This window comes from Geotrypetes seraphini, chromosome 9 (genome assembly GCF_902459505.1).
Source record: "Geotrypetes seraphini chromosome 9, aGeoSer1.1, whole genome shotgun sequence".
In the NCBI taxonomy this organism is placed as follows: Eukaryota; Metazoa; Chordata; class Amphibia; order Gymnophiona; family Dermophiidae; genus Geotrypetes; species Geotrypetes seraphini.
Window position 1 is genome coordinate 98,967,368 of NC_047092.1, and position 26,555 is coordinate 98,993,922.

The 26,555-nt window shown below is 46.3% G+C and overlaps 1 protein-coding gene across 9 annotated transcripts in view; it reads left to right on the forward strand.

The window, feature by feature from the left end:
• The window catches only part of YEATS2 (YEATS domain containing 2), a 1,675,245-nt gene that overhangs the window by 1,381,688 nt on the left and 267,002 nt on the right, over nt 1–26,555 (forward strand). For all 9 annotated transcript variants that reach the window (XM_033957686.1, XM_033957691.1, XM_033957693.1 and 6 more), the window contains one exon: nt 26,453–26,526. In XM_033957686.1, coding sequence (XP_033813577.1) covers nt 26,453–26,526 — 74 coding nt within the window. The remainder of the gene's footprint in view (nt 1–26,452; nt 26,527–26,555) is intronic.

Below are 26,555 nucleotides of genomic sequence, written 5' to 3' on the forward strand. Positions count from 1 at the left end.
CTAATAACAAACTCATCTTAATATCTCAGGTCATTCTATTATATACTTTTAGCTCAGTAACATCATCAGGTTTGACAACCAATAAAATAACATGGGTGGTCTTAAAAGTTAGACAAAGACAAAAGTTTCAGAAAAGTACATTTGTTTGCTTATAGTCGTTTCTGAATATAAATCATAATTTTCACAAAAGTATATTAAGAGAAATTATTTGTTAAAAAGATGCTGAAAAGTTCTCAGCCTTAGAGGAAAAGAGAAGCTCTCCTGACAGGTTCAAATTACATAGCCTTACACAGAAACCTTAGTCTGGAGGAGGAGTAGGGGCTGGTCTCCCCCTCTCTTCCTATGTTAGAGCAGGAGTCTCTGACTTAATTACTTCCAGATGTTGCTTTAGGATTTCTTTAGGATGCAAATATATATATAATATGCTTTTCAAAACCCATTCCTTTGTTCAATACACACAGCCACACATCCACTCCAGTCATATTTGCTTGATCAAGCCTTCCAAACATAATTTTCATTCAAAACTATATTTAATTCCTGTTATATCTTAGATTGGGACACGTTATCTTCCTTTACCAGTCTAAAGCAAACACATGTGGTATTAATTAACACCACGCTGCTGGGAGCGGGAAAACTCAGAGAGGACAAAGAAGACAGAAACTAGTCACTAGCACAAAATGGTATCCAAAGACAAAGCAGATATAGTAAAGACAGAGAACCCAAAATTGATTCCTCTGGTTTCCTTCATGATCTGGCCCAACAGCAAAGTACATAAAAAGAACACCATTCTTTCCCTTATATTAATCTGTAGTGTGTTTTTCTGGCTTTAACTACATTATTTAGATTTTTATTCACCCTTTTTTCGTATGCTTCCATTGGGTGTGGCCTTAACTAACATATGCTTGTATCTAACTAGAATTACCCAGAATCATATGAAAAACAGGCACTTTTGTAGAAAAACTCCACAAAAATACTGCACAATCATGTTCTGAAATCCATTCAATTACCGTCCCATAAACATCACCCCCTACTGGCCACGAGCCACTACTCCTCAGCGGCTACAAGGCAAAGGGCACTCTTACCTACGAGGGGCACCGACTTTTGATGTTCCAAGATTACTCTCCGAGAGTGGCGGAGCAGCGGCGAGCGATAGCTCCCTATTGTACGCAGTTGCACCAGCAGCAGATGAGGTTTGCGCTCCAATATCCAGCCAAGCTGCGGGTGCACCAAGAGAACCGGGCTCTATATTTCAATACACCCGCAGAGATCCACATCTTCTTGGAGGGTTTGCCCGGCTGACTCATCGTTGCAGGGCTCCCTGGACATTTGTAGTGACTTTTACTAATGCCCTCCATAGGGGAGGGACGGGGCCTTTCTTTCCTGCTTTTCCGGGTGCCTGTGTTGTGTCTTGTATCTCAGGAATGCTATTCCCCGGGCTCTCTTTCTTTCTCTTTTGTTTCCTAGCCCTGCTCGTTCTGTTCTCCTCTTTCGCTCTTGCTCTTTTCTCTTTCCGAGGCATAGGAGTCATTAGTTGGCTTGCCTGCTGCCTAGGGAGTTGGCCCACGCTCTTCCACGTGTAGGCAGCGGACTTTGTGGCATGCTCCCCCTCGGGCTTTCTCCCTTTCTTTTCTCCTTTCTTTTTCTACCCTTTCTTTTCTATTCTCTGTCCCTCTATTTCTGTAAGTTCGTCGGGTGGATTATAAGGGGGGGGACTCATGTATGAGTTTTTGTCTAGGCCCTTCTTGGTGATGGGGGATCCTTATCGGGTATCAGGGCCTGGGTGACTATACTATCGTACTGTTTATGTTTTATCTGTTCCGGTCATGTAACGTTTTGCAGTTCTGCTTTGATTGCCTGGAGTTTTGACCCATGACCACTTTCACTACCTCAATTTTATGGGGAGGAGGTTTGAGAGATAGCTCATTTGTTTTTAGGGTTTGTTTTTTCCTGCTTCTCTCTTTTGCTTCCTTTATTTTCTAGGGAGGTTATGCACTGCTTATAGCATTTCTTGGAGGGGAAGGAGGGTTGGAGTATTTTGTATGGGGCAAGCTTGGGCCAGATAGGAACCTGGAGAAGGAGGGAGTCGGGGGTTCTGGTAATTCTAGGCAGCTTTATTGTTCTTTTTTTCTTTTATTTGCTATCTTTTCTGCTAGGGCTGGGGAGGGGGTATAGTAGGTTGAGTGTGTATAGCTCTTTTGGGAGATAGGGATTTGGAAGGTTTGGGGAAGGCTTTCCGGTGGGAGGAGAGAAGAGGGGGGATGGGGTATGTATGTTGTATGGCTGGGGATGATTGTTGGGGGTATGTATGGGTTTCAGGGGAGGTGGGAGAGGGGTCGAGGTAAGCAGGAGGCTGGAGGGACTGTGAGAGCGCTCTTACTGCTGGGAGCCAGGCCTAGCTGGGGGGTCTGATCTCTCATCCTATTGTATTCTTGTAATATGTGGCTGTATTGGTGGCTTTTTATGCTACACAGCTATGGTTAATTTGACTATGGTTACTCTTAATGTTGATGGTATCCATTCTCCTATAACATAGAAACATAGAACATGATGGCAGAAAAGGGCCACAGCCCATCTAGTCTCCCCACACTAATGGCCCACCCTCTAACTACCTCCATGAAGAGATCCCACATGCCAATCCCATCTTTTCTTAAAATCTGGCACTCTGCTAGCCTCAATTACCTGTTGTGGAAGATTATTCCAGCGATCAACCAAACCACCCTTTTGGTGAAGAAATATTTTCTGGTGTCGCCATGAAATTTCCCACCCCTGATTTTCAACGGATGCCCTCTTGTTGCCGTGGGTCCTTTAAGGAAAAAGAGATCCTCTTCCACCTCGATATGGCCTGTGACATATTTGAAAGTCTCGATCATGTCTCCCCTCTCTCTGCGTTCCTTGAATGAGTACAGCTGCAACTTACCCAGTCGTTCCTCATACGGGAGATCCTTGAGACCTGAGACCATCCTGGTGGCTATTCGCTGAACCGACTCAACTCTCCGCACATCTTTTTGATAATGCGGCCTCCAGAATTGTACACAATATTCCAGATGGGGTCTCACCATGGATCTGTACAATGGCTGACAAAACTTCTACGGATACAGCCCATGATTTGTCTAGCCCTGGATGAAGCTTTCTCCACTTGATTGGCAGTCTTCATGTCTTCGCTAATGATCACCCCCAAGTCACGTTCTGCTACAGTCCTTGCTAGGATCTCACCATTTAGGGTGTAAGTCCTGCATGGATTTTTGCCGCCAAGGTACATGACCTTGCATTTTTTGGCATTGAAACTTAGTTGCCAAGTCTTTGACCAATGCCCCAGCAGGAGTAAGTCCTGCATCATACTGTCGGGCATTGAGCTTTTGTTGGGCACAGTGCTTTCATCTGTTGTGTGGTTGCCTACTATGCTGCATAGTTTGGCGTCATCGGTGAATAATGTAATTTTACCTCAAAGCCCCTCAGCCAAGTCTCTTATGAAGATGTTAAATAGGATCGGGCCCAAGACCGAGCCCTGTGGCACTCCGCTGATCACCTCCGTCATATCGGAGAGGGTACCGTTTACCACTACCCTCTGAAGTCTACCTCTAAGCCAGTCCCTAACCCATGTGGTTAATGTTTCACCCAGTCCCATCGAACCCATCTTGCTCAATAACCTGCAGTGTGGGACGCTATCAAACGCTTTGCTGAAGTCCAAGTACACGACGTCCAGGGACTCCCCTATATCCAGCTTTCTTATTACCCAGTCAAAGAAGCTGATCAGATTTGATTGGCAGGACCTTCCCTTCGTAAAACCATGTTGATGGGGATCTCGTAGATTCTCCTCGTTCAGGATCGTATCCAATTGGCGTTTGATTAGTGTTTCCATAAGTTTACTCACTATCGATGTGAGACTCACCAGTCTATAATTCTCAGCCTCCGTCCTGCATCCCTTTTTGTGGAGTGGAATGACGTTAGCCATTTTCCAATCCAATGGGACTCTTCCTGTACTTAGGGAAAGATTGAAGAGCGCGGATAATGGTTCCGCCAGGACGACACTCAACTCCCTGAGCACCATTGGGTATAGTTTGTGCGGTCCCATAGCTTTGTTCACCTTGAGTCTTGATAGCTCCTCGTAGACACTGCTGGGTGTAAACTCGAAATTTTGAAACGGGTCTTCCAAGTTTTCCCTCGTCAGCAGCTGAGGGCCGGATCCCGGCGCCTCGCAAGTGAAGACCGAGCAGAAGTATTCATTTAAAAGTTTGGCTTTGTCAGAGTCCGATTCTGCATAGTTCCCGTCGGGTTTCCTAAGGCGTACTATCCCATCTGTGTTTCTTTTTCTGTCACTAATATACCGGAAGAAGGATTTATCGCCCTTCTTGATGTTCTTCGCAAGGTTCTCCATTCGGAGTTTGGCCTCCCTGACTGCCGTTTTGACCGCTTTTGACTTTGCCAGATAGTCTTCCTTGGATTCTCGCTTCCCTGATTGTTTGTAGAGGATGAACGCTCTTTTCTTCTTTTTTATGAGGTCTGAGATCTCCGCAGAGAACCACTGTGATCTATTGTTTCTTCGCCGTTTACTTACTGATTTGACGTAGCGGTTGGTTGCTTCGTGTAAGGTTGATTTCAGAGTTGACCACATTACCTCTACATTATCTGTTTCGGCATGGTTTTGCAGTGCCCGATGGACAAAACCTCCCATTCTTTCGAAGTTTGTGCCCTTAACGTTGAGGACTTTGGTTGATGTACTTGACTTAGTGAAACCTTTTCCGAGGTTGAACCATATCATGTCGTGGTCACTGGAGGCCAACGTATTGCCTACTGAGACCTCTGTGACACTTTCTCCATTGGTGAGTATTAGGTCTAGTATCACCCGATCCCTAGTGGGCTCTAATACCATTTGTCTGAGTCTCGCTCCCTTTATAGAGGTTAATAGCTTTCTGCTGCCGCTGGTCATAAAAAAATTCTTACTTGGCTACGGCACCATCATGCGGATATTGCTTTCCTTCAGGAAACTCACCTCACTAATGCTGAACACGAGAAGCTGCACAGGGAGTGGGTAGGGGAGATACAGTACTCTGCATACAATGGACGACAAAGGGGGGTGGCTATACTGGTCCATAAACATCTACCCCTTCACATCCATAAGACCATTCAGGATAAAACTGGTCGTTACGTTTTGGTCCTAGGGGAATTATGGGGCTTTCAGTTTCTCTTCAGTAATCTGTATGCCCCGAATGTTTACAACCATGGTTTTTACACGGGGTTGTTGGGTATTATAACTCAATAGCCTACCTATAACTTGGTTATGGGAGGTGACTTTAATTTTACAGCTGATCCGACTATTGATTGCTCTCCTGCCAGGCCGCAGCCTAAGAATAATGCGCGTAGGGGTGTGAACTTTCTCTTTGACCAGTTAGCAGTGGTGGGTGCCTGGAGAACTCTTCATCCATTTCATAGAGAGTACACATTTTACTCCCATCCTCATTCCATATATTCTAGATTAGATTATGTTCTGGTGTCCTCTGCTCTATTTCCCTGAGTGGATAACGTTTCTGTTGAAGATACCAAGCTTTCGGATCACTTGGCAGTAGTATTATCCGTGGCAGTGACGGAGCGTCGGGGGGATAGTTCATGGCGATTTCCCGCAGCTTTATATTATGATAAGAAGTTTCACGAGTATTTGCGTGCCCGGTGGTTGGAATATGACTAGTATAATAATACTCCTGATGTTGATCTGGCGGTGTTCTGGGATGCTTCTAAGGCTGTATTGCGGGGTCATATCATCCAATATGTGGCCACTCTTCGAAAACAACAGGGAGAAAAACTTCTAGCTCTGTCTAGGCAGTTGGCGGAATTGCGTAAAAGCCATCGGATAACCCTAAAGGGAACAGAAGGTCAGCAAATTCATTCTTTGCATTCTCAGATTAACGAGGTACTGGATCATCGTGCACGCCAGGATATCTATTATGAAAAATTCCGTTTATATCAGTGGGGAGGAAAGGCAGGCAAACTTCTCGCAAATTTAGTCCTTCCCTATAGGAAGAAGCAAATTATTCGGTTGGTGCGGAATTCTCGAGGAGAGAGCTTTATTCAGGAATCTCAAATTTGGGAACAATTTGTGGACTTCTATAGCGCGCTATACGCGAAGAGGGATATACGTCTTCCGAAGCTGTCCGAGGTTCAGGCAGAGCAGCTGAATGCCTCTATCTCTTTGGAGGAAATTTGGCTGGGGATCAAAAAACTAAAACTTACTAAATCGCCTAGTCCTGATGGGTTTGGCCCAGAATATTATAAACTCTTGCCTGAACTGGTTGCACAGCCCATGGGAAATTATTTCAATTTTCTTTCTACAACTACAGAGGGCCTTACGAGTAATCTAGCTCATATCACCTTGCTCCCGAAACCTGGGAAGGATCCCACGCAGGTCGGTTCGTATCGACCGATCTCCTTATTAAACCAGGATGTTAAGCTGTTGGCTTCTATCATGGTGACTCGGCTAAATGTATTTGTCCCTCAGCTCATTGGGGATGATCAGATAGGATTTGTTCCCCAGCGTTATGCCTCTATGAATCTCCTCAAGGCGTTGACTGCGATTCATGACCGCAGGGGAGGAGGGGGTACTTCAGCGATTGTTGGACTTGATATGGACAGTATATCTTGGCAGTATCTTTTTTGGGTGTTACAGGAATATGGCATGGCTGGTACTTTCCTCACCTGGATCCAGGGCCTCTATATGAAGCCGCAAGCACGCCTTATTATTAATGGAGGCCTTTCGCAGCCCTTCCCGCTTTGCTGGGGGACGCGTCAGGGTTGTCCCCTTTCTCTTCTATTGTTTGTTTTAGCCATTGAGCCACTAGCTATAAAGATTTGGTCTAGTTCTTCCTTGCGTGGTATCCACATAGGGATGACGGAGTGTCGTATTACTTTGTTTGCAGACGACATCATGCTTTTTCTGGACCAGGCTCCACTTCACTTACCGGTGGCACTGTGTCTGGTGTCTGAATTTGGTATTCTATCGGGTCTTAAAGTGAACTGTGAGAAATCTGAATTGCTACCTCTGACGGGACTGGGCTGGGCTGGGAACCCTGGCACGCTGGACTACAGATCCCCCCGGTATGAGCACCGATGCGGTATTTGGGTATCTATCTGCACACGGAGCCCAGGGTTATGTATCAGTGTAATATTCTGGATGCTATTGATAAAATTCAGGATCTTTGCTCTGCGTGGCGGGAACTCCCGTTGTCTTTATTGGGGAGGGCGGCGTTGATTTAAGAAAGGATTGGACAGTTTCCTGCTGGAAAAGAGGATAGAAGGGTATAAATAGAGGATTTCTGCACAGGTCCTGGACCTGTTGGACTGCCGCGTGAGCGGACTGCTGGGCATGATGGACCTCAGGTCTGACCCAGCAGAGGCATTGCTTATGTTCTTATATTGCCTAAACTGTTCTATCCTCTACAAACGGTGCCCTTTTGGGTATTGCAGCGGGATATCCGACGGATTCGATCTCTCTTCTCAGCGTTTCTCTGGCGCCACCGGACGGCGAGTATTGCTTATGTGAAGCTGACGCTTTTAAGCAGGAGGGGGGCCTGGGCCTCCCGGATGTCTGTGCCTATAATGTGGCGGCTCTAATGCACTTCATTCATGAAGGTGTGTCGGGGGTGGCTAGATTCTCCCCGCTGGGATGGATGGAGGGCTGGTGTGCACCATTTACTTTTCTGAATCTTGTGCATGCACCTAGTGGTGTGGGGGGCGAGGTACTCTCCAAATTGAAGTTTTTGCGTCCTTTTTGTCAGGCTTGGCGGTGGTGGCGTTGGGGGCAGGCGCAATACCAACGAGCTTCACCTTTTTGCAACTTCAGAGTAATTCTGACTTTCCCCCGGGTTTAGGCCGTTCCCCATTTGCTACTTGGGCTTCTCAGGGGGCTTTGACTCTTTCTTATATGCTAGACAGGGATACGGGTGTCTTTGCTTCCTTTGCCTAATTTCAGGACAGGTGGGACATTCCCAAAACTCAATTCTTTGCCTATTTACAAGCTCGTCATTACTATCAGAGTCTTTGTTTGCAGCATGGCAAGGAGTGAACTTGTGGCCCCCTTGATGGACACTTACTGAGCATACCGGCTGCCTTAAGCTCCCTGTCGGTTTGGTACCGGGTGGTTCGATCTTCTGCATCTCGGGAGCCACTAATTTTGTTATGCAATACATGGAACCGGGATCTGGCTACACAGTACACTCCTGACTCTTTTCTGGCGCTTTTTCACACTTTGTATACCTTCGTGAAATCCGCGGCTTGGCAGGAGACCCTATTTAAAATCATTCATAGGGCTTACATCACTATGGAAAGGGGTGCTCGCATGGGATTGTGGGAGGAGCCTGTATGTATCAAATGCAGAGGCACCCCTGGGACGTTATTACATTCCTTTTTGGAGTGTTCTGAGCTCTCCTTATGGAACTTCTCCTTTGCGCAGCTTCGCTTAGTTCTGCAACGCACTATCGAGTGGGATTATAAAACATTTCTTCTCAGCGACCAGACCCTGTTGGAAGAGCAAGGCCTCACTGTTCCTCAGAGGTGATTTATTTATCTGACCTTATTGACGGTTAAACGTCTGATCTTACAATATTGGACTCAAGCGGGACCCATCCCATTGGATAGTTGGATTCATCAGATGACTGAACTGGCCCGCTTTGAGCTTGGCTATCATACTCGTTCCTCTAATCCTGAGGTGCTGGCATACTTAGCCCTGTGGGCGGGTGTTCTTACGGTTACCTCTGGTCTCCAGTATTGGGGGTACGGGGAGGAGTGATTGACTGGGGGGGGGGGTGTTTGGTGTCTGTTAGTGAGTGCGGCTGGTGTGCTTGGTACGGTGTGTGTACAGTCATAGTAACATAGTAACATTGTAGATGACGGCAGATAAAGACCCGAATGGTCCATCCAGTCTGCCCAACCTGATTCAATTTAAATTTTTTTTTTCCTTCTTAGCTATTTCTGGACGAGAATCCAAAGCTTTACCCGGTACTGTGCTTGGGTTCCAACTGCCGAAATCTCTGTTAAGACTTACTCCAGCCCATCTACACCCTCCCAGCCATTGAAGCCCTCCCCTGCCCATCCTCCTCCAAACGGCCATACATAGACGCAGACCGTACAAGTCTGCCCAGTAACTGGCCTAGTTCAATCTTTAATATTATTTTCTGATTCTAAATCTTCTGTGTTCATCCCACGATTCTTTGAACTCAGTCACAGTTTTACACTCCACCACCTCTCTCGGGAGCGCATTCCAGGCATCCACCACCCTCTCCGTAAAGTAGAATTTCCTAACATTGCCCCTGAATCTACCACCCCTCAACCTCAAATTATGTCCTCTGGTTTTACCATTTTCCTTTCTCTGGAAAAGATTTTGTTCTACGTTAATACCCTTTAAGTATTTGAACGTCTGAATCATATCTCCCCTGTCTCTCCTTTCCTCTAGTGTATACATATTCAGGGCTTCCAGTCTCTCCTCATACGTCTTCTGGCGCAAGCCTCCTATCATTTTCGTCGCCCTCCTCTGGACCGCCTCAAGTCTTCTTACGTCTTTCGCCAGATACGGTCTCCAAAACTGAACACAATACTCCAAGTGGGGCCTCACCAATGACCTGTACAGGGGCATCAACACCTTCTTCCTTCTACTGACTACGCCTCTCTTTATACAGCCCAGAATCTTTCTGGCAGCAGCCACTGCCTTGTCACACTGTTTTTTCACCTTTAGATCTTCGGACACTATCACCCCAAGGTCCCTCTCCCCGTACATGCATATCAGCTTCTCTCCTCCCAGCATATACGGTTCCTTCCAATTATTAATCCCCAAATGCATTACTCTGCATTTTTTTGCATTGAATTTTAGTTGCCAGGCATTAGACTATTCCTCTAACTTTTGCAGATCCTTTTTCATATTTTCCACTCCCTCTTCGGTGTCTACTCTGTTACAAATCTTGGTATCATCTGCAAAAAGGCACACTTTTCCTTCTAACCCTTCAGCAATGTCACTTACATACATATTGAACAGGATTGGCCCCAGCACCGAACCCTAAGGGACTCCACTAGTCACCTTTCCTTCCTTCGAGCGACTTCCATTAACCACCACCCTCTGGCGTCTGTCCGACAGCCAGTTTCTGACCCAGTTCACCACTTTGGGTCCTAACTTCAGCCCTTCAAGTTTGTTCAACAGCCTCCTATGAGGAACTGTATCAAAGGCTTTGCTGAAATCCAAGTAAATTACATCTAGCATATGTCCTCGATCCAGCTCTCTGGTCACCCAATCAAAAAATTCAATCAGGTTCGTTTGGCACGATTTACCTTTTGTAAAGCCATGTTGCCTCGGATCCTGTAACCCATTAGATTCAAGGAAATACACTATACTTTCTTTCAGCAACACTTCCATTATTTTTCCAACAACTGAAGTGAGGCTCACCGGCCTGTAGTTTCCTGCTTCATCCCTGTGACCACTTTTATGAATAGGGACCACATCCGCTCTCCTCCAATCCCCAGGAATCACTCCTGTCTCCAGAGATTTGTTGAACAAGTCTTTAATAGGACTCGCCAGAACCTCTCTGAGCTCCCTCAGTATCCTGGGATGGATCCCGTCTGGTCCCATCGCTTTGTCCACCTTCAGTTTTTCAAGTTGCTCATAAACACCCTCCTCCGTGAACGGCGCAGAATCTACTCCATTTTCTCGTGTAACTTTGCCAGACAATCTCGGTCCTTCTCCAGGATTTTCTTCTGTGAACACAGAACAGAAGTATTTGTTTAGCACATTTGCTTTCTCCTCATCACTCTCCACATATTTGTTCCCAGCATCTTTTAGCCTAGCAATTCCATTTTTTATCTTCCTCCTTTCACTAATATATCTGAAAAAATTTTTATCTCCCTTTTTTACATTTTTAGCCATTTGTTCTTCCGCCTGTGCCTTCGCCAAACGTATCTCTCTCTTGGCTTCTTTCAGTTTCACCCTGTAGTCCTTTCTGCTCTCCTCTTCTTGGGTTTTTTTATATTTCATGAACGCCTTTGAGTAGGCGATTTCTGGGGTGGATATGTTATGTTATACTAAACAAAATTGTTTGGAGCTGATGCAGGAGACATATTGTTCTTGCTCTTTGATACTTCTGTGTATTCTTGCAGTGCTTAATGTTTTTGTTAGTGTACATTGTATTCTTCTTGATGGATGCTCTTTCATTTTATCCATTTTATCTATGTATTTTGCTTGTTTCCCTTGTTGACTCCTTAATAAATATGATTAAAAAAAAAAAAAAAAGAATTAAGTACAGAATTGCATATCCTCTCATGTTTTCCTTGCCAAGTTGTTCCAGGAAGCAATTGCCCACTGCATCCAGGAACTTGGTTTCCCTACTGCAGCCGGAGGTGCCTAGGTTCCAGTCTATCCCTGGGTAATTGAAGTCACGCATGATAACTGCATTTCCTCCCTTGCAGTTGTGTTTAATCTCAGCCATCATTTATTCATCAATTTCTTTGGACTGCCCTGGGGGTCGGTAGTAGATACCGATCTTTATTTCCATTCCATTTGTTCCCGGAATTTTGACCCATAGAGATTCGAACTTATTCTTTGTTTCCGGCATGTTCTCTCTGGCAGACTCTATTCCTTCTTTGACGTACAGGGCAATGCCCCCACCTTTTTGACCCACTGTGTCTCTGCGGTATAGCTTGTATCCTGGTAGCACAGTGTCCCAGACGTTTTCCTCGTTCCATGTTTCCGTGATGCCGATGATGTCAAGGTTTTCTTTTTGTGCCATAGTTTCTAATTCACCCATCTTGTTCCTTAGACTCCTTACGTTCGTGTATATACATTTGAGTTTGCGGCATGTTACTTTGTTACACTTTCTTCCCTCTTGCGTCCCATTTGATCCATCCAGATTTCTGTCCTGTCCATGATACGCTGAGTCTTCCCCGCTAACTTCATGCACGGTATCCTCTGGGTATACCGGTTCCCAAACCATCAAACTTTCGGTCGACTGTCGACTTTCCCCTTCTTCCTAGTTTAAAAACTTCTCAATTTCTCTCTTGATGTTGTTTACAAGTAGCCTCGTTCCGTCTCCGCTGAGGTGGAGTCCATCCTTCCTGAATAGCTTGCTCTTCCCCCAGAACATTGTCCAGTTGCGCACATAGTGGAATCCTTCCTCACAAAAGTGTTGCGTTCATGCATTGACTGCTTGCAGCTCCATCTGCCTCTTCTCATCGGCCCTGGGTATTGGCAGGATCTCTGAGAGCGCTACCCTCTGCATTCTGGTCTTCAGCTTCTTTCCTAGCATCCAGAATTAGTCCTTCAGTACTTCCCTGCTGTATTTCCTGTTGCTCATATTGTTTGTCCCCACATGGATTACCACTGCCGTATCTTCCACGCTGTCGATGATCCTGTCGATGCGGCTCACTATGTCTTCTACCTTGGCTCCCGGTAGGCAGGTCAGCAGCCGATCCTGTCTTCCTCCTGCTATGTGGCTGTCGACTTGTCTGAATGATTAAGAAAGGGATCACAAATAGATCAGAGAAGGTTATCATGCCGCTGTACTGGGCCATGGTACGCCCCCACCTGGAATACAGCATCCAGCACTGGTCGCCGTACATGAAGAAGGACATTGTACTACTTGAAAGGGTCCAAATAAGAGCGACTAAAATGGTTAAGGGGCTGGAGGAGTTGTCGTATAGTGGGAGATTAGAGAAACTGGGCTTCTTCTCCCTTGAAAAGAGGAGACTGAGAGGGGACATGATCGAAACATTCAAGATAATGAAGGGAATACACTTAGTAGATAAAGACAGGTTGTTCACCCTTTCCAAGGTAGAGAGAACGAGAGGGCACTCTCTAAAGTTAAAAGTTAAATGTAAGGAAGTTCTTCTTTACCCAGAGAGTGGTAGAAATCTGGAACGCTTTTCCAGAGGCTGTTATAGGGGAAAACACCCTCCAGGAATTCAAGACAAAGTTAGACATGTTCCTGCTGAACCAGAACATATGCAGGTAAGGCTAGACTCAATTAGGGTAGTGGTCTTTGACCTAAGGCCTACCGCGGGAGCGGACTGCTGGGCACAATGGACCACTGGTCTGACCCAGCAGTGGCAATTCTTATGTTCTTAGTCCGCAAAGGGATGCTCTGCATGCCCTGCCATCGTTGGCGACAGTGGCTCAGAGCAGTTCAACCTGGTGGCTGCACCCTCTCTCTCTCTGTCCAGGGGTCTTCCCCTCTGGATTTCCAAGTGGATTATCCTGATGATAGATGCTAGTCTCAGAGGCTGGAAGGCTATCTGCATGGAAATTCCTGGTCAGGGCTGGTGGACCCTCTCTGAGTGGATGCTTGGAGCTCTGGGCAATTCAACTGGCTCTCCTCCACTTTGAGAGTCGTCTCTTGCATGGTGGTGGTGTATATCAGTCGCTAGGTGGACACTAGGAGCACCTCCTTGAGCATGGAGGCCCAGCTTCTCTTCCGGTGGGTGGAGGGACACTTCATGGTACTTTTAGCTTCACATGTGACCGTCTAGGCGGATTATCTCAGTCATCAGACTCTAGACCCTGCGTTCTTGTCTCCTGGGCTCAGGACATGATGTTAGGAAGGTGTCCGCTCGTGTGCCTGTTGGTAAGTAGGCACTCCGGTATCAAAGGAGCTCTTGGGAGAGTCAGCAATAAGGCAATCTGTGGCAATTACAGGAGCTTCTATTCCTCAGCAAGCTGCACTTTCCAGAGAATGCTTCCTCCCAGTCCCTGTCTTAAAGAGTGTTCGACTACATAGTGGAAAACTAGGGTCATCCCATGTTCAACCTCATGTCATCAGCAGCCAACAAGAAAGCGGATCGGTCCTTCAGTCAATGTTGTGAAGCCGGCAGCAAAAGCTTAGATGCTTTGGTTCAGTCCTGACAATGGGGAAGTCTTCTGTATGTCTTCCCTCTTTGGCCCATGATTAGGCATCTGTTGATAGCAGCCCACAGGGGTCAAGTGATCTTTGTCGTGTCTGAATGGCCGAGGTGCCCATGGTATGCCGACCTGGTTCAGCTGCAGTGGGATCAGGGGCTCCAGCTCCCTTCTCATCCTTACTTTCTCATCCAGATGTCCGTTTTCTGCGGGATGCTTTGAGGCTTCAGCCCCTACTGCGGCTCCCCTGTCCAACTTGGAATCTCAACCTGGTTCTCTGGCTCTTCTGTCTTATGAGCCTTTGGAGCAAGCATCCTTAATGGCTCTAAAGATCAAGACTTTTTCTGGTGGCCATTACCTCCGCCCACAAGGTTTCAGAGTTTCGGGCTCTTTCCTGCTGGGATCTCTTTCTGTATATTTCAGATTCCAGTATGCTGCTGCACACTGTTCCCTTCTTTCTTCCAAAAGTGGTCTCAACTTTCCATATTAATCAGGAAGTCCAACTTCTTGATTTTGTTCCCTCCAGTTCGAGGAAGCAGGACCAGGTATTGTGGGCCCTGGACGTGTGCAAGTTCCTGCTGTGGTACCTGGAGGTTTACGAACGATTTTTGTCTCTCCAACTATCTCTTTGTTCTGGCGGATCCTGCCTGCAAGGGAAAGGCCGGCTTCCAAGGCTACCATTTCCAGATGGATCCATATGGCTTACATAGCTGCCAGAAAGTAGCTCCCCCTTGTATTGAGGGCTCATTCTACCAGAGGCATCTCATCCTCTTGGGCAGAGTTGTCAGCGATCTCTTTGGATGAGATTTGCAGAGCTGCTACCTTGTCTCTTTGCATATGGTCACCAAGTTTTAGAGGATCGATGTGGTGACCTTTTTGGTTCCTCTGTTTTGGCAGCAGGCTAATACAAGGACAAAATGTTTGGTTCTTACCTTTGCTAATCTTCTTTCTTGTAATTCAACACTCTATTCCTGGAACCCGCCCTGGGATTTGCTGATTCACCAATTGCTTTTCCAAGTACTGGAAAGCTGGATTTCTGTTTTATGACCAGCTTTTATTTATTTTTTTTTTATTTATAAATTTGATTAATTGTTACATCATAACAAACTCAAGCAAATATACAAAATATAAAGGAAATAATTCAAATTAAAATATAAACATTAACAATTCCACATTATTGAGGGTTGACTAATCTTGTCGCCGATTTTATATTCCAAAAAAGTAAAAAACTGAACATCAGTATTCTAATAAACTCTAACATCAGGCAATGATAATCTTCATATTTCATTCCTTCTCAGCTTCTGCACTAGTAACAGGTAATATATCCAGTTTAGATTTATCTGAAAGAAAATTTTCTAAATGAACTGGGTCTAAAAATATATATTTAGTATTCTGAAAAGTCACCAAGCATTTACAGGGGAACTTAAGAAAGAATGATACACCCACACCCAAGGTTCTAGCCTTGAGTTGCAGGAATTGCTTCCTCCTGTATTGTGTTTGTCTAGAGATATCTGGAAAGATGTTTATCTGTTGACCACAAAACAGGGCATTTTTGTTCAAGAAATACAATTTAAGTATATCTTGTTTCTCTATTTCAGTCATAAAAGTGACTAATAATGTTGCTCTCTTGGCTATATAATCTTTTGATGACTCAAGAAATTGGGAAATGTTTAAACTATCAGGTGACACCAGTTGGTCTTCCCCCCCTTCTTCTGATATCTTTTTGATGCCACTAGGCAAGTAATAAAGATTATCTGGAAAAAACTTTTCTAAACCAGTATAAGAAAGTACATCTTTTTAATACATTTTTAGTAATTCCAGAGGAGAGAGAAAATGGGATATAAGAAAATTCAAAAGCCTGAGGTTCCTAGATCTCATAACATTTTCCATTTTTTCCAACTGAAGGTATAATATAGTATTATCCTTAACATGAGATACAGCACATGATTGAATTGCAGCAACAGATGTTTCTACTTTATCCAATTTCTTTCCCATAATTGCCAATTGAGAATCATGCTCAGCCACTTTATTTGTTATTTCTGAGGAAAATTGACAAAGTTGAACTACTGTGCCCTGTAATGAATTCTCAATTCTATTTACTACAGTCAAGACATCTTGCAAAGTAATTAGTTTATTGCCTATCTCAGGCCTAGAAATAGGACCAGTAGTCATTGAAACAGGAGATACCATAAAAGATTGTTCCCCCTTAGATATTATTTTAGAATCCAGTTCTAAAAGTAATGGAGAGGCTGAATCCTAACCTAATATGGAAACGGAGTCTGCCTTCTCCTGTAAGAGGCTGAGGTGCAGGCGTGGGTTCGCCAGAAGAGATAGAAGCAGAGTGGGATCGAATTTCAAGCCTACCTTCTGTAGTGTTACAGTTGAAACGGAAAGATGACGATCCATTGGTCCAGTCACATTCATGGAAGAAGATATAATCTTAGCTTTCCGTTTTCCCATGATAATTCCCCTTGGTACTCCTCGCTCCTCCTGGCTCTGAAGGAGCTTCAAAGGGGCATATCCTGCCTCTTTGGCCACGCCCCTTCGGACACGCAGCCGCGGCTCACACAGCTCTTATGCAGGGAGAGAGGACCTCCTCTCCGAATCAGCACGTGCCGGGTGGTGGCTGCAGGGGTGCCTGACTGGAAGGAAAATCACTGGCAGGCTCAGTCAGCCCTCTCTTCTCTGCGGCTCACACAGCTCTTATGCAGGGAGAGAGGATCTCCTCTCCGAATCGGCAAGTGCCGGGTGGTGGCTGCATGGGTTCCTGACTGGAAGGAAAATCGCCGGCAGGCTCAGTCAGCCCTCTTTTCTCTGCGGCTCACACAGCTCTTATGCAGGGAGAGAGGACCTCCTCTCTGAATCGGCAAGTGCCGGGTGGTGGCTGCAGGGGTGCCTGACTGGAAGGAAAATCGCCGGCAGGCTCAGTCAGCCCTCATGACCAGCTTTTATAAGAGTGCCATCAGAATGGGTTTAGCAATTAGTCCCCAGCTCAGGCGCCCCCTTCTGATAGTGTAGGCGGTGTTTTCTTATACCACGTTTTTTTGTTATTCAGGTTCTTAATATTTAATGACTTGTTTCAATTGTTACTGTTTGTTCAAAATTTCTTGTTATAAGCAGATTAGACTTATTTGTCAGGGAGTGTCCCTGTACCCCTCTTTGCCTTTGTCATCTACAGATGTTCTTGGCTGCTTTTGTCATAGACTGGATTCCTGTGGGGCAGTCCTGAGGTAAGAGAAGGAGCTCAAGACTTTGTGTAATGAGACTTCCTACAAGCTCTAGCGAATATGAGAAAATAACCCATTAGTCAAAGAATAGAGTGTGGATTTACAAGAAAGAAGATTAGCAAAGGTAAGAACCTAATCTTTCGGTAAGAGTAGATAAGCAAATCCTGCTACAGTATGTGCAGTCAGTGTTAATCCTTGTGTGTTTGCAACCAACAAGTTAATAACTTCTTTCATTAAAAGTTTGGAAGAAGAACCAAACTTTCTTGAAGTACAGAGAAAGAGAAAAACTTGCTTGAGTGAAGCTGCTGTGTTTACATTGTATGATGTCTTTTGAAGAGGGTATCTCTTCTAATAAAACGCTAAGCGCACATGCGCACTCGCACTGCCTTGTTGCCTGATCTGTAGTTCCGTGGTCGGCAGAGTGCGCATGAGCACTTACCACGCATGGCCAGACAAAGTTCAGATGCGCTCCAGGTCGGTGAGTTGAGTGTCTGATGCGCTCCAGGTCGGCAAGTCGAGTGTCTAGGATCCATTCCTGGTAACGGGGGGTATGCGCCGGGGACAGGGAGGAGGTGGCGGCGGGCCCACCATGTTGATGAGGAGGAGATGTGGGGTGCGAGCGCGCCAAAGGGAGCCGTTGGGGCTTGCACGTGACGACCTCTGGGCATGCGGGCGGGAGTCGTCGCCACCGAGGTGGGCTTTTAAGGAGATGGCCTTAAGGTGGGACTGGGACAGTTGCAGCTATAATTAAGCTATAATTAAGCCACTTTCTCTCATTTCATTCCAGTACAATTTATTTCATAGCAGTCAGCTATTCAAAACAATTGGGAGGCTAAATTAACCCACCCCAGATAAACTGAAGAAGTTTACTCAACACACCTACAGCAGGACTTGAGCCAGCAATTTCTGATTTGCTGTTTCGGTTAGAGGAAATGATTTGTTCAGTAGCTCTTGCAGTTTTAGCACAAGTCCCACTTCATTACTAACACTAAAATAACCTTTTATATATATATCTACTAGCACCCGTTAATGTAACGGGCTAAAACACTAGTGGTTATAGATACTGCTTGGGAAGATGTGTAGACAGAAAGATCCTGTTCTTCAAGTACTCTGGTTCAATTCCTTTAAGGGCCTTGAAGATCAAGTATAATTTTAAAATTAGCCCTGTATTGTACGGGTAGCCAGTGAAGTTTTTGCAGAAATGATGTAATTACATTTCGCAGTTGAGAGACACCCACTCCATTACTGAAGAGAGGGTTTGAATGGAGCAAACTAAAATGAAAGCATTAATAGAACTCCAAGAAGTTTGAGCTGCATCACTGTCAGTTCTGTTCAAACAGCCTTAGAAGGCAGTGATTCCAGAAGACTGGAAGTGAACACATGGTGCTCTTCATAAAAGTGAATATAGGGAGGAAGTTGATAACTACAAGCCATTTTGATTTAAGTTATGGGTAATTAATGAAAACCATACTAAAGAATAAAATAGTGAGATCATGATACACCATTTGCTTCAATTTTTCTGAATGGGTAACCAAAATATTTGATCAGGGATGAATACTAAATGTGGTATACTTTTTAAGTAAAGCTTTTGACACTGTCCCATATAGGAGGCTCAAAATAAACTTAGCAGCCTTACACGGACCCCAAAGCAGTTGAATGGATTAGAAATAGGCTGGCCAATGGACAACAAAGTGTAGTGGTAGAGTTTACCATAAGGAAAGGGGCTTACTAGTATGGTACCTTCAGGGATTGGTCTTTGAGCTAGTTCTCATTAATGTTTTTATAAGCAATATTGCAGACAGGTTAATTAGTAGGAAAGTTTTGTCTGCAGATGAAATTTTCGTATGTGGGTTATTCTGGTCATTTCAGCACATTGGGGGTGCTAAACTCAATGGAAATTATTGCTCCTTGAACACTATCAGAGTTTGCTCAATTTAAGCACAGAGCCAGTTCCAATGTTTCCATGCATTCTTGGTGCCTAAATACACACTAACATAACTGCCCTACATAGGGGATAAGATACTAATATTAATCAAATGAGGAGGATTTGTAAGTACCCGTATCTACTCAAATATAAACCAAGATAACCTTCCCCCCCAATAAAAAAAAGAAAGATGAAAAGAGGTTGACTTGAATATAAACCGAAATTAGAAATTTGGGTATGTGAGTGTCATGGATCATGCCATAAATAATCACTAATTTTTCAGCTGGGGCTGTTTCGAGTCCCAAAAAACTGAAGGAAAGTGAACAGCTACCTACCTACTTTGGGCCTTGACACCTACCAAAGTTTCTAGACTTCTATCCCACCAGAACACCTGGCCTCAGCCACACATGCAGAAAACAGAAAAAACCCTCTTCAAATAAAAACCCAGAAAGTAAAAGTGCTATTGTACACAAATGAAACCCTAATATGCTAGACTCTGCACACAGTACATAAGAACATAAGAATTGCCAACTCCGGATCAGACCTTAGGTCCATCAAGTCTGGCGATCCGCACACGCGGAGGCCCCGCCAGGTGTACCCTGGCATAGATTTAGTCCCCATATCACTCTATGCCTCTCATAGGGAGATATGCATCTAGTTTACCCTTACCCATATCACTCTATGCCACTCATAAGGAGATGTGCATCTAGTTTACCCTTAAATCCTAGAACGGTGAATTCCACAATTACCTCCTCTGGGAGAGCATTCCAGGTGTCCACTAGAGAATGACACGGTGACAAAATTCATCACCGTTCCCGTCCCCGCGGATAACCGCGGGAAATAATCCCATGTCATTTTCTAGTGTCTATTTCAATCTCGGTCCTTCTACACCAGCATTCTTCAAAGCAAAGCTTGCGGGTCAGTGGTTGTGCCCAATTATACTCAGATTATTTCCTCTCTCCTTAAAGAATGACATGAAGATGGTTTCCCGCGGTTATCCACGGGGACAGGAACGGTGATGAATTTTGTCACCGTGTCATTCTCTAGTGTCCGCCACTCGCTGCGTGAAAGAGGCCTTCCTGATATTTGTCCTGGACTTGTCCCCCCTCAGCTTTAGTCCTTGCCCTCTTGTCCGTGTCACATTGGACATTGTAAATAACTTGTTTTTCCTGCTCTATTTTGTCGATTCCTTTCAGTATTTTGAAAGTCTCGATCAGATCCGCTCGCAGTCTCCTCTTCCCAAGGGAGAACAGCTCCAGTCTCCTAAGTTGTTCCTCGTAATCCAGGTTCTCCAAACCTTTCACAGAAACAGAAAGAACAGTCCAAATATAAAAACAATAGATGTATATTTTCAAAATTGACATATTTCAATCACTAAATTAAAAATAAAAAGATTTTCCCTACCGTTGTTATCTGTCAATTTTATTTTATGATCATCTTGTTCTGTCTGTGCTCTTAACTCTGTTTCCAAGGCCTTCTTATGCATTTGCTGTTTCTTTCATATCAACTTCACTTTTTGCACTACGCCTTTGTGAAGCGCCTGCAGTGACGACAGTTGGATTCTGAAGCTAACAAAATAACAGGCTCCAATCAGCAGGAGCACACCAGCACTTTACGAGAGCGATGGAGGACCCAGGATCCCAGAGGTACTTTCCGGTATACTGCACAGAGTGCAATATGTACGACTACCTCCCCTTGGGAAGGCGGGAGTACATATGCAGTCGGTGTCAGGAACTGGAAAGCCTGAGGATGGAGGTCGGCAGATTGAGGGTCAGGGTCCAGGAACTGGAGGGACTGCGCACCACAGAGGAGACGAGCTGGTCAACCCAGAACACAGACGGAGCAGGCCCCATTGTGGACCAGGTGAGAGACCTCGAGAGATTCATCGAGGAGGCCTATAGGAAGGTGGAGGAACGGGACCAGCAGCTGCACAGACGGATGTCGGCAGATGAGACCCAGGATCCACAAGGCGACACCGGGGAAGGACCTAGCGGAGGAACCACGCAAGAGGAGGAGACCGCGACTCACCGGGACCCCGAGGGAGAGACACCGCACTACACCAAGGACACGGACCTGAGGCAGAGGAGGTTGCTGAGGAAAGGGAAGTCTGCTATTGTGGTGGGAGACTCGATCTTGAGAGAGGTAGACAGTCACATAGCTGGAGGAAGGGAGGACCGGCTAGTGACTTGTCTCCCAGGGGCCAAGACACGAGACATCACTGATAGGATCGAGAGGATCCTGGACGGAGCAGAGACAGAGGAGACTGCGGTAATAATCCACGTCGGAACGAATGATGTGAGCCGGAGGAACTTCAGCATGGCCACACTGACTGACCAGTTCAGGGTCCTGGGATGAAAGCTGAAGCGGAGCACACGGAGGATAGCATTCTCGGAGATCCTGCCTGTACCGAGAGCAGATGCAAAGAGGCATGCAGACATCCAGGCTGTGAATGCATGGTTGAGGAGATGGTGCCAGGAGGAGGGCTTCCACTTTGTGAGGAACTGGATGTCCTTCTGGGGAAAGAGCAAGCTCTGCCGGCGGGACGGCCTGCACCTGAGCACAGCGGGAACTAGACTACTGGCAGCCAATGTGAGGAAGGAGATCGAGAGGGCTTTAAAATGAGGAGAGGGGGAAAGCCGACAGCTGATCTAATGTTGACGCTTCGGACAACAGTATCCAGAACAGATGCTGAACGGCCTGACTGCAGGGAGGAAGCAGAGGGACCGGAGGATCTTATGATCAGACAGCGAGGGAAACATCAGGTAAAGGGAGCTTGCTGGGAGAAGACTAAGGGGCATGGAGACACAGGGGGACTGGGTGGCACGAGGGCAAAAGCTGAGGGCAATATAGAGGTACCACAAGGCGAGGGGGATCAAACAGAGGCTCAAGGGATGATAGCCCAGGAGGGGGCCGGTAGGGCTAGAAAACCCAGAGGAAAAGCGGGGAAGTGGGGTGGCGGGAATGTGGGGAAGCTGAAAGCTAAGAGGGTAAAGGCTGAGGGCAAAGCAAAAGCACAGGGAACGGGAGAACTGCCCGAAATCCAAGGGCAGGCGGCCCAGGTAAATGCAGAGGTGGAGGAAAAACAATGGGACCTACGGGACCTGCGGTGCTTATACGCAAATGCAAGAAGCCTCATGGCCAAGATGGGTGAACTAGAAGTCGTGGCCAAGGGGGAGGACCTAGATATAATTGGAATTGCAAAAACCTGGTGGACAGAGGAAAATCAATGGGATGTGGCGCTGCCGGGGTACAAGCTCTACAGGAGGGACAGGACCCACAAGAAGGGGGGAGGCATAGCACTATATATAAAGGACTCTATCCACTCGGTCGGGATGGATATGGCAACGAAGGCAGAGGGGCTGGAATCGCTATGGGTCAAATTGCCGGGAAACAAGGGTGCAGGCATAAAACTGGGGCTGTACTATCGCCCACCTGGTACGCCAGAAGGAGTCGGACACGACTTGGAAGCGGAATTGAGACAGGAATGCAGGACTGGAAGTGTAACAGTGATGGGGTCTTCAACTACCCGGGAATAGACTGGAGTACGGGTCACTCCAACTGCACTAGGGAAACAGGATTTGTAGAAGCTGTGAGGGACTGCTTCATGGAGCAACTAGTCAAAGAACCGACGCGAGGGGGTGCTACTCTTGACCTCATCCTAAACGGATTAGGGGGGCCTGCAAGAGGGGTAGAAGTGGGAGGACCACTAGGCAACAGTGATCACAACGCGATCAGATTCACATTAGAAAGGGGGACACCCATAGTAAGGAGGACCGCAACAACTGCGCTCAACTTCAAGAAAGGGAACTATGTTGCTATGAGGGAAATGGTGGGGAGGAAGCTCAGAAACATCTTTAGGATGGAGACTGTGGGAAGCGCCTGGACCCTATTCAGGGACACCCTGTAGGAAACACAAAGAATGTACGTCCCCAGTTTCAGGAAAGGCTGCAAGAACAAGCGATCAAAGGACCCGGTTTGGATGTCAACTGAAGTAAAGAGGGCAATAAATGACAAAAAAGTATCCTTCCGGAGATGGAAAAAGGACCCAACGGAGGAAAATCACCAGGCGCACAGGAAATGCCAAAAGGAATGCCACCAAGAGGTTAGAAAAGCGAAAGGGGAATACGAAGAGGGGCTGGCCTGGGAGGCGAAAAACTTCAAGGCATTCTTCAGTTACGTAAAGGGGAAGCGACCAGCGAGAGAGGAGGTGGGGCCGTTGGACGATGGGGATAGGAAGGGAGTGATTAAGGAGGATAAAGAGGTAGCTGAGAGGTTGAACACGTTCTTCTCGTCGGTTTTCACGAGCGAAGACACATCTAATATACCGGACTCAGAGGAGCTCATGAGTGGGGAACAGGCCGAAAAATTGGAGCACAAAGAGGTAAGTAAGGAGGATGTCCTCAAACAGATAGACAGGTTAAAATGCGGTAAATCACCGGGCCCGGACGGGATCCACCCAAGGGTTCTGAAGGAACTAAGACAAGAAATAGCGGGCACAATCCAGCATGTTTGCAACCTATCCTTGAAAACTGGTGAGGTACTAGAGGACTGGAAATTGGCGAATGTCACACCTATCTTCAAGAAGGGATCGAGGGGTGACCCCGGGAACTACAGGCCGGTGAGCCTGACTTCAATTATAGGGAAGATGGTGGAAGCTATGATCAAGGACGGCATTTGCGAGCACATCGAGAGGAATGGCCTACTGAGAACAAGCCAGCACGGATTCTGTAAGGGAAGGTCGTGCCTAATGAACCTTCTGTACTTCTTTGAGGGAATAAGCAGTCGGGTGGACAATGGGGAACCCATAGACATCATTTACCTCGATTTTCAAAAGGCTTTCGACAAGGTGCCACATGAAAGGCTGCTTAGGAAGCTGTGGAACCACGGGGTGGGAGGGGATGTGCACAGATGGATCAAGCACTGGTTGTCGGGTAGACTGCAGAGGGTCGGAGTGAAGGGCCAATATTCTGACTGGCGGGGAGTCACGAGCGGTGTGCCACAGGGATCGGTGCTGGGGCCGTTACTCTTCAACATATTTATCAATGACCTGGAAAAGGAGGCAAAGTGCGAGGTTATAAAATTTGCAGACGATACCAAACTGTGCGGTAGAGTTAGGTCCAGGGAGGAGTGTGAGGACCTGCAAAGGGACCTGGACAAGCTGGAAGACTGAGCAAACAAATGGCAAATGCGCTTTAACGTGGAAAAATGCAAGATCATGCATATAGGGAAAAAGAACCCGTTGTTCAACTACAAATTGGGGGGGCATTGTTGGGAGACAGCAGACTTGAGAGAGACTTGGGTGTGCTGGTGGATGCATCACTGAAGCCATCTGCACAGTGCGCAGCAGCCTCGAAAAAAGCCAACAGGATGCTGGGCATCATAAAGAGGGGCATAACAACCAGGATGCGGGAAGTCATCATGCCATTGTATCGAGCGATGGTGCGTCCACATCTGGAATACTGCGTTCAGTATTGGTCGCCACACCTCAAGAAGGACATGGCGGTACTTGAGAGAGTCCAAAGGAGAGCAACGAAACTGGTAAAAGGGCTGGAACACTGCCCATACGCCGAGAGGTTGGATAGGCTGGGGCTCTTCTCTCTTGAAAAAAGGAGGCTCAGGGGAGATATGATAGAGACCTTCAAGATCATGAGGGGCATAGAGAGGGTGGATAGGGACAGATTCTTCAGACTGAAGGGGACAACAAGTACGAGGGGGCATTCGGAGAAACTGAAGGGAGATAGGTTCAAAACAAATGCAAGGAAGTTTTTTTTCATCCAAAGGGTCGTGGACACTTGGAATGCGCTACCGGAGGAAGTGATCAGGCAGAGTACGGTACAGGGATTCAAACAGGGATTGGACGGATTCCTGAGGGATAAAGGGATCGTGAGATACTGAGGGAGGAGCTGGGATGTAACACAAGTATAGAAAGCTAACCAGATAATAAGTATAGAAACCCAACAGGTCGTGCATGTGCAAGACCAGAGGGTTAGGACTACGATGGGAAGATAGGACTTCAATGAGAAACCAAGGTGGCAAGGGAGCCCCTTCTGGTGATTCAGACAGGTCGTGACCTGTTTGGGCCGCCGCGGGAGCGGACTGCCGGGCAGGATGGACCTATGGTCTGACCCGGCGGAGGCACTGCTTATGTTCTTATATTCTTATCTATCTTTGGCACTGATTTTCGTATTCAGTTTTCTTCCATTTTTCTGCCTCTATCTCAGATCTATCTTTCCAGCTCTTACCCTCTCCTCTCCTCAATCCCCCCCCCCCATTATAACTGTTCTCTTAAACTGTTAGCCACTATTCTTCAACCATGTAAGTTCTACTCAATTTGTAAGTTCTACTCAATTTGTGCATCTTTCTAATCATTGTAAACCGCATAGAACTTCACGGTCCTGCGGTATATAAACTGTTATTATTATTATCCCTCTCTTTTCTCCCACTTCCCTTTTTCCATGTGCACCATCTCTTCCTTCTCACTTCCATCTGTCCATGTGCACCATCTCTTCTCTGGTTTCTCTTCTCTTCCACTACCATCCGTTCATGTGCACCATCTCTTTCCGCTTCTTTTAACTTCCCTCCATCCATGTGTACCCTCTCTTCCCTCCTTTTCCCCGTTCCTTCATCCATGTGCACCTCTTGCGCTTCACATGACCTTCTCTTCATGGTTCCTTTGCTACGGTCTGCTCAAGTGGAAGTAGGAAGTTGCTTTAGAAGGGGGTGGATCGCGGCAAATGAACAGTACAGAGGAGGCCACTGGCAGCACTGGAGAGCAGAGGCTTAGGCACTTAAGTCCTCCACTACTCACTCCCCCCTGTCCCAGACCAACATCACACTTACAGTTCTGTTCAGGAAGTGGATGACAATGCGCTGTGTAGAGCTGATGTGGGGCCTTCAGTGTCTGCGCATGCACAAGGCTTGCTGGACTCCCTTGAGAATACCAGAGAGGGTAGGAACCAGCAGGTTTTGAGCGTGCAGAGACACTCAAGGCCCCTTTCCATTCTAGCACAAAGCACTAGCATCGGCTTCCTGAGCACTAGAACTGTAAGTGGCATGGGATTGTAAGTATTGGAGATTACGAGTGTCGGTCATCGGAGGAGGATGGAGGATAGCAGTGCCGAACATCGAGGGGGGTGGAAGATAACAGCATTGGTCATCAGGTGGTGAGGGGATGAAAAAAGCACCATCATAAGGAGGCTTAAATATAAACTGAGACACCCATTTGGGGCCATTTTCTGGCCCAAAAATCTCAGTTTATATTTGAGTATATACGGTAATCATATTTTATGATCCCTCATATGGAAAAAATGATTGAGGCTGTGGCCAGAACCAGAAAAATTCAAGGGTGCATAGGGAAAAATGTAACCAGTAAAAAAAAATGTGGGGGAACTTTTATTAGATCAGGTAAGAACTTAACTTTCCTTTTTTTTATTTTCTTTGCAGCACAGAACATTTAGAGAATATCCAACAACTTTTAACAGCACTAGTGAAGAAGATCCCTTTAATAGCTGGAAAAAGTAAGAACCTAGAGCAAAATATATTCTGC